The 6,124-nt window shown below is 35.2% G+C and overlaps 1 protein-coding gene and 1 long non-coding RNA gene across 3 annotated transcripts in view; both read right to left on the bottom strand.

Moving 5' to 3' along the window:
- Positions 1–435, bottom strand: part of LOC104735522 (beta-glucuronosyltransferase GlcAT14B) — a 2,988-nt gene extending 2,553 nt beyond the window's left edge. The window contains exon 1 of the mRNA XM_010455333.2: positions 29–435. Within this exon, the coding sequence (XP_010453635.1) occupies positions 29–213 (185 nt within the window). The 5' untranslated portion in view covers positions 214–435. The remainder of the gene's footprint in view (positions 1–28) is intronic.
- On the bottom strand, positions 1,081–3,023 carry LOC104735524. 2 transcript variants are annotated; one of them, XR_759461.2, is made up of 3 exons: positions 2,275–3,017; positions 1,499–2,114; positions 1,081–1,400 (listed from the first exon to the last, which is right to left on the bottom strand). It is a non-coding gene; the product is annotated as an uncharacterized LOC104735524 (long non-coding RNA). The 2 variants fall into 2 exon arrangements; XR_759460.2 differs by having other exon boundaries at positions 1,499–3,023.

Consider the following 6,124-nt stretch of genomic DNA (forward strand, 5'->3'; position numbering starts at 1 on the left):
ATTTATCTTGGATTCGACGAAGACGGAGGAGGATCTAAACCCGTAGACTGAGAAAGGAATCAAACGAGTTTGACTAGAAGAAGAAGCTAAGTTGGTTAGCAGTAAGAGGAAGAGAGAACAAACGGATCCAATCGCTAATGGGAGAATCCATCTCCGGTCTAGAGATTGTTGCTGGTGACGAACTTGCATGTAATAGCTCTTCAATTTCTTCATCTTCGATTGAAGCTTTTTTCATCAATTTACGGGAAAACCCTCTCTCTCTCTAGATCGATGCTTCTTCAATCTTCACAGTGGTTTGTGGTGTGTGGTAGAAAGACAGAGAGAGAGAGACTTGGGGGGAGTGAAGTGTACGAATTACGAAATGGAGAAGATGATGAAGAAAGGATTGATTGGTGTGTTTTTGTTTGTTTGTTGGTCTGTTCTTTTTGTATGTTCAATTCAATCTCTTCTTATTAAATTAACATTTTCTTTTTTTTTTGTTTCCACCTCTGCCCAAAACAAAAATTTGTTTCCACAGTATATATATATATATATTTTTTTTGGTTTCCACATCTGCCAAAAACAAAAATATTTTATATTTGTTTCCATACTATTTTTATACGTGTTTTTCTCTATGTAATAGTTCTGAATTTTATCCTATTTTTTTAATTTATTTATGTGATAAAAAACAATATTTCCCTTCAATATATCATGTTTTATCTACAAAATTTAATACAATTGTATTTTTTACATTTCTTTTTCTTTTTGCAAGTCAAAGTTTCTTCTTGTGAAAGATGTATTTATATCATTGGAAACATTTTTTAACATTTTGGATAATTGAAATTTGTTAGATGGTAAATAATTGATGCCTAAAAATAATACTTCTGTACACTGTTTTTAAGTATGAGTATAAATTAATGAAAGAACATTAGGGCATCCACAATGGGGGTTATATTTTTGGAGCTCTTAAAATTTTTAATTACTATATTATGTACTTTTAGTAGAATAAGAACTTTGGAAATCTTAACTAAAACTTTCCCCTCCAATGGTGGGTTTTAATTTTGAGTATCTTAATTTGAAATTTTTTTTGAAACAACAATATTGTTTTGAAACAAGGCTCTAGAAATTTACTTATATCTCACATGGTGAAAATGATTACACCAGTCCAGTATTGAGAGTACATATACATTTTGCTGACACAAATCCAAGTTTATTTGAAGTAGGTAGATACTAGTGGAAGAAGTAGCTTGGTGTTGAGAGTACATATACGCTTGCAGCTTGGTGTTGTTGTTTTGAAAGTGTTCCACATTCATACTTTGAGTAGCTGGACTGCTTGTTTCGCCTTCATCCCCATCTATTGAGGCATCTCTGTTGGCTCTGCACTTTAAAAAAAAAAATTGGTTTCCAAAATGAGAGGAGACCTGCAAAGACAAAACAAAGCAGAGTTATGTTAAAATATTATTCACAAGACATATCATAAGATAATTTTTCAATCAAAGATCTGAAGTATGCTCTGCACCTTAAAACAAATCATTGGCGAGAATTCCACAAGTAGGAATGCAGAGGTGGTGACCAGATTGAATTGAGAGAGAGAGAGAGAGAGAGAGAGAGAGAGAGAGAGAGACATACCAAACCCTATAAGAAGAAGAATAACAAAGAAGTTAGTAAATCTGGAAATCCTAGTGGAAAGAAGAAAGAGAGAAGAACAGAGTCAGATCAATTTTCAGGATAATCATTAGAAGCAGCTTAGCCTATTTCAGTTTGCATATCTGCACAATTCAAAAGCCACACACCATTGAATCAAAAAAGAGAATTTCCTCATGAACTCTTAATTTAAACAGATCAACATTAAAAAAAAAAAAGCAGCAGCAATTCACATCTAATCCATACTGAAAGCAGCTAATCTCTGAAATGTTTAGCCTTTGTAGTTAGCATTATCAATAGCAACATGTAGATGAATAGCAAAAAGGAAAAAACCATGATCAGATAAGAAAGCAGATTGGGGCATTTAAATACTACAGCTACAAAGACATTGCTGCACTTCAACTCATTCAGCATGTTGTAGCAGACATCATCTTTGATAAAGTCCTCTCTGCAACTTAAGCACATCAAGCCTGGAAAATCTTGGAGCAATCCTACCAATGTAATGAAAAATTCAAAACTGTTAAACTTCAATCTCTAAGAAGAGAGTTTGAAAATCTGAAAATGAAAGAAGGAGAAAAGATCAAAGCATATTTTGACAGGATCCAAGCTGTAGCAAATCAAATGAGAGCATTAGGAGAAGGCAAAACTAACTTTGATTTAGTTGTCAAAATGCTTGATTCAATGCCTAAAAGCTATGTTTCCTTCTCCTCTCTAATCGAAGAAGCAAAGTAGAGAAAACGAGTGGAAAATTTGTGAGAAACAAAAAAACATCAAACCGTCGGAGGAGTGAAAATTCAGAAGCCGAGGGAGGGATGCTCAGATTCAGATCAGATAATAAAAATCGCTTCAACAATACAACCTGCAAGAGACGAAGAAACAAAAATCAGAGATTCGTTAATTAATAAGGCCTAACAACGATTAACTAGAAATTCATTAATAGCATCAACGAGAGTTGTTCTAGCTTCATCTGTTGCATCAACATCCCAGCAGAAGTCTCCGGTGTAGATGAAACATCCAAAATCGCCACGGAACAAGAACATCAACGAACCTACAACACCATATTATACAATCAAATTTCGCCGTGAGCAGAGAGAGAAATAGAAGAAGCGTTCATGCAATCCAAAATCAAACACTAGGACAGAACACACAAAGGATCAACTGTAACATTCGCGAGAGAGAGACCGGAAGAGAAGGAACGCCAAAAACTTTTTTGCTCTTGATAAAACTCTTTACCCAACCATGCGCTGACACGTCTCTTATCGCTGACACGTCACAGTCTCTTATCCGAAATCGAGTATACTATCTTCTTATTTTTTTCTCTTTCTGATTTATTTTTTTCCTACTTTTCCCTTAAAACTCCTCTAAAAACCCCTCATTGGGGATAGCCTTAAATTGGTCTTTCAAAGTTGATTCTGTTTCCATTTAAGTTATTGACTGTTTTTGATGACTATTTTAGCTGACTAAATCAGTGATGCCTAATCCCTTAAACACGTAAGGTTTGATTAATGGGCTTTAGAATTTATGAAAGCCCGTATTGCAACACGTGTAAAATAGCAACGAAATGGGATGATTCAAAGAACTGATAAATATCGAGCAAATCAAATGCATCTATCGCCATCATATCCCAAACTTAAAAAATTGCTTTTCGTAATTTGCTATTTTTGTAAGTGTTCGCGTTTCTACTGAAACGATTTGTTTGCCTCGATAAATCATACACGTAACAGAACTATTTAAAGTCTAAAAACCACCAAAATATATTGAAACGAAAGTAGTGATTGCAGAAACTATATAGAAAAACAAAACCTTTTTCTAATTATTACTTTGCGTATAGTAAAGAATAGTTTTATCTACATATTGGAGAAAAGCCTACAAGAGATTAAGAAGTGTAGTAAGAACTCCTACGAGAGAGACTGGTTCATCCCCCAAAGTGGAAAGATTTACGGAAATGGGAAGTCATCATCCTTGGTCAAAGATTTATCCGCACTGCGGCTGTTGATTAATAATCAAAAAGAAATAGCAGCATTAGTACAAATTAATAGAATATGGTATCGTCTAATGTGTATTTTTTTAATTTCATATACTACAAATTAGTATAAAGTGGTATATGCCATTTTAGGCCAAAAGGTCTAGCTTCTTGGTCCCACGAATTCTTCCTCTTAATACAATACTACTAAAATACTCTTTAGACTAATCAAATAAATATTAAAACTTTGGCAACTACCAACTGAAAAGATAAACAGTATTCAGATACTCCATATACAATTATATTAAAAATTTAACGATGCTCAAAATTTAATCAGAATTAGCCATTCCAATTAGTCATTAACACTATGATTTTAAAATAAAAATTCCTAATTTTTATCTCATAAAATTATAGAACTTTACTTGTATATTTTGTTGTGTGTTAAATATTTACGCTTATTTCAAGTTTAAACCATATAATTAAAAAAAGTTCTTGACCAAAAACTCATATAATTAATAAATAATAGTATAAAATTAATAAAGTGAGGAAATCGGAAAACGTATCACTTGTCGCCGGAATCTTGAAATCCAAAGAAAGATCTTTCCGCATCAGTAAAGCCAAAATAAAACTCTCTCAGGGGATCGTCGTTAGGAGGAGCACCACCGGACGCTTCAAGACCAGCAACAAAATCAAAGTCATCCAGAGGACCGGGACTCGAACCGAGATTGTTCGGATTGTGAATACTCTGTTGGACGTCGTTAGGAGGAGCACCACCGGACGCTTCAAGACCAGCAACAAAATCAAAGTCATCCGCAGGGACGGTGCTCGTACCGAGATTAATGTTCAGATTGGGAATACTCTGTTGGACGTCGTTGTTGTTAGCAGTAGCACTCGTCTCAGGCTAAGTCACACACTCCTCCTCGTATGCGATATTACGACATTGCCCTCCGCTGGACAAGAAATCGATCGTGCCATCATCGCTAACGGGAAGTGTTCTCTCGTTGTTTGCCACGATGTTTGGAAAAGGATTTATCAGTTCCGACTCGACGGCGGTGGTGGGAGTAAAGAAGTTGAAGGCAGCGGGATCAAAGAAGTTTGCGGTGGGGGGATAAAAGAACTTGGCGGCGGGTGGATAGAAGAAAGCGTCGCTTGTATTGGATACGGCAGCGGCGGCTGGATTGGATGCGGCGGCGGAGGCGGTGATTTGAGTACGGGTACGAGCAAGTTCAGCGGTGAGGAGTGCGATTTGATTTTGGAGCAGGCGAATGAGTTGGGAGCAGCCCTGGCCGGGGAAACGAGACCACAGGTTGGCTCCGTATATAATCGATTTGATTCCATCTCCTCGTAGCTCCGGAGTCATTCGTGCGAGCATATGTTTGACATTACTGAGGCCGTATAGACGGTGAATGTTTCTGAAATCTTGATGCCGATCCGCCGGAAAATAAGCACGAAAGATACAGTCCGGTGCGCAACGACGGCGTTGGTGCTTGCAAGCGGCGCATGCTCCGCTCTTATCGACTTGTTTTACGCCGGAAGAGCCTTGCGATGTCATCAAGATGATGACTGATGTGGTTATCAAGAACCAAACGAGTTTGTTAGGCGTCATCGGAGTTTTTTTTTTCTTTTCTTCTTTCTGTGTTGTTTGATGAGTGTGCGAAAAGAAAGAAAGATTGAAACAGAGTACTTATTTATAAAGAACAGAGCGAAGCACGAAGTAGGAGAATGGATAGAGAGATCACTTGAAGCGGGGATTTATTATTACTATTATATATATTATGAATTGTTTGTTTTTGTATAATAAAATAAAATATTTATAGGATTACATAAATAGAATTTTCTATAATTATCAACATTTTTACAGATTAATGTTTCATAAAAAATTCTACATCAAACAATCTACGATAAGGGAAACAGTTTCATATGAAAATTTACATCAAGCAATCTATAAAGGGAAAACAGACTCTTTAAGCATTGGGTTGTGAACTGTGATAGTATTAGTTACGAGTTGGAACATTTATAAATATATGGGTAGATCATAATAGTTAGGGACATAATTATAAATACTTCTTGAAGGTTGATGGTTTTTTAAAAATTGTTTGTCAAACATATCAACTTTTTTTAGTTGGTCAGAAGGTATGCAAGTTTTTATTAAGTAGAAAACTTCACGCAAGCTATTGGGAATAATGGGATGTTTAACGTTGAGTTGGTAAACAGAGACGAGTTGTGAGAAGATTATCCAAACTTCTCCTTTTGATCATCTCTTAATCAAATTGAAATCACAAATTATATGAAAATTTATCCTTTTGAATACCTTAAGGATACTTTTATTAAGTTCTAGGTACATTATTTTCATATGCTTTCCAAAATTTTCGAGATTTTATACTTTTTGTAATTTTTGTTTTGTTTTTAACAATAATTAGTGGACGAACCATGTGTCAACACAATTTTATAATTTAGCTTCGACCAAAGGACAAATGTCTTTAGCTTATAAAAACATAATTAAATTACCAACTCTCTTTTTTTTTTTTTTTTTTTTTT

This window comes from Camelina sativa, chromosome 13 (genome assembly GCF_000633955.1).
Source record: "Camelina sativa cultivar DH55 chromosome 13, Cs, whole genome shotgun sequence".
In the NCBI taxonomy this organism is placed as follows: Eukaryota; Viridiplantae; Streptophyta; class Magnoliopsida; order Brassicales; family Brassicaceae; genus Camelina; species Camelina sativa.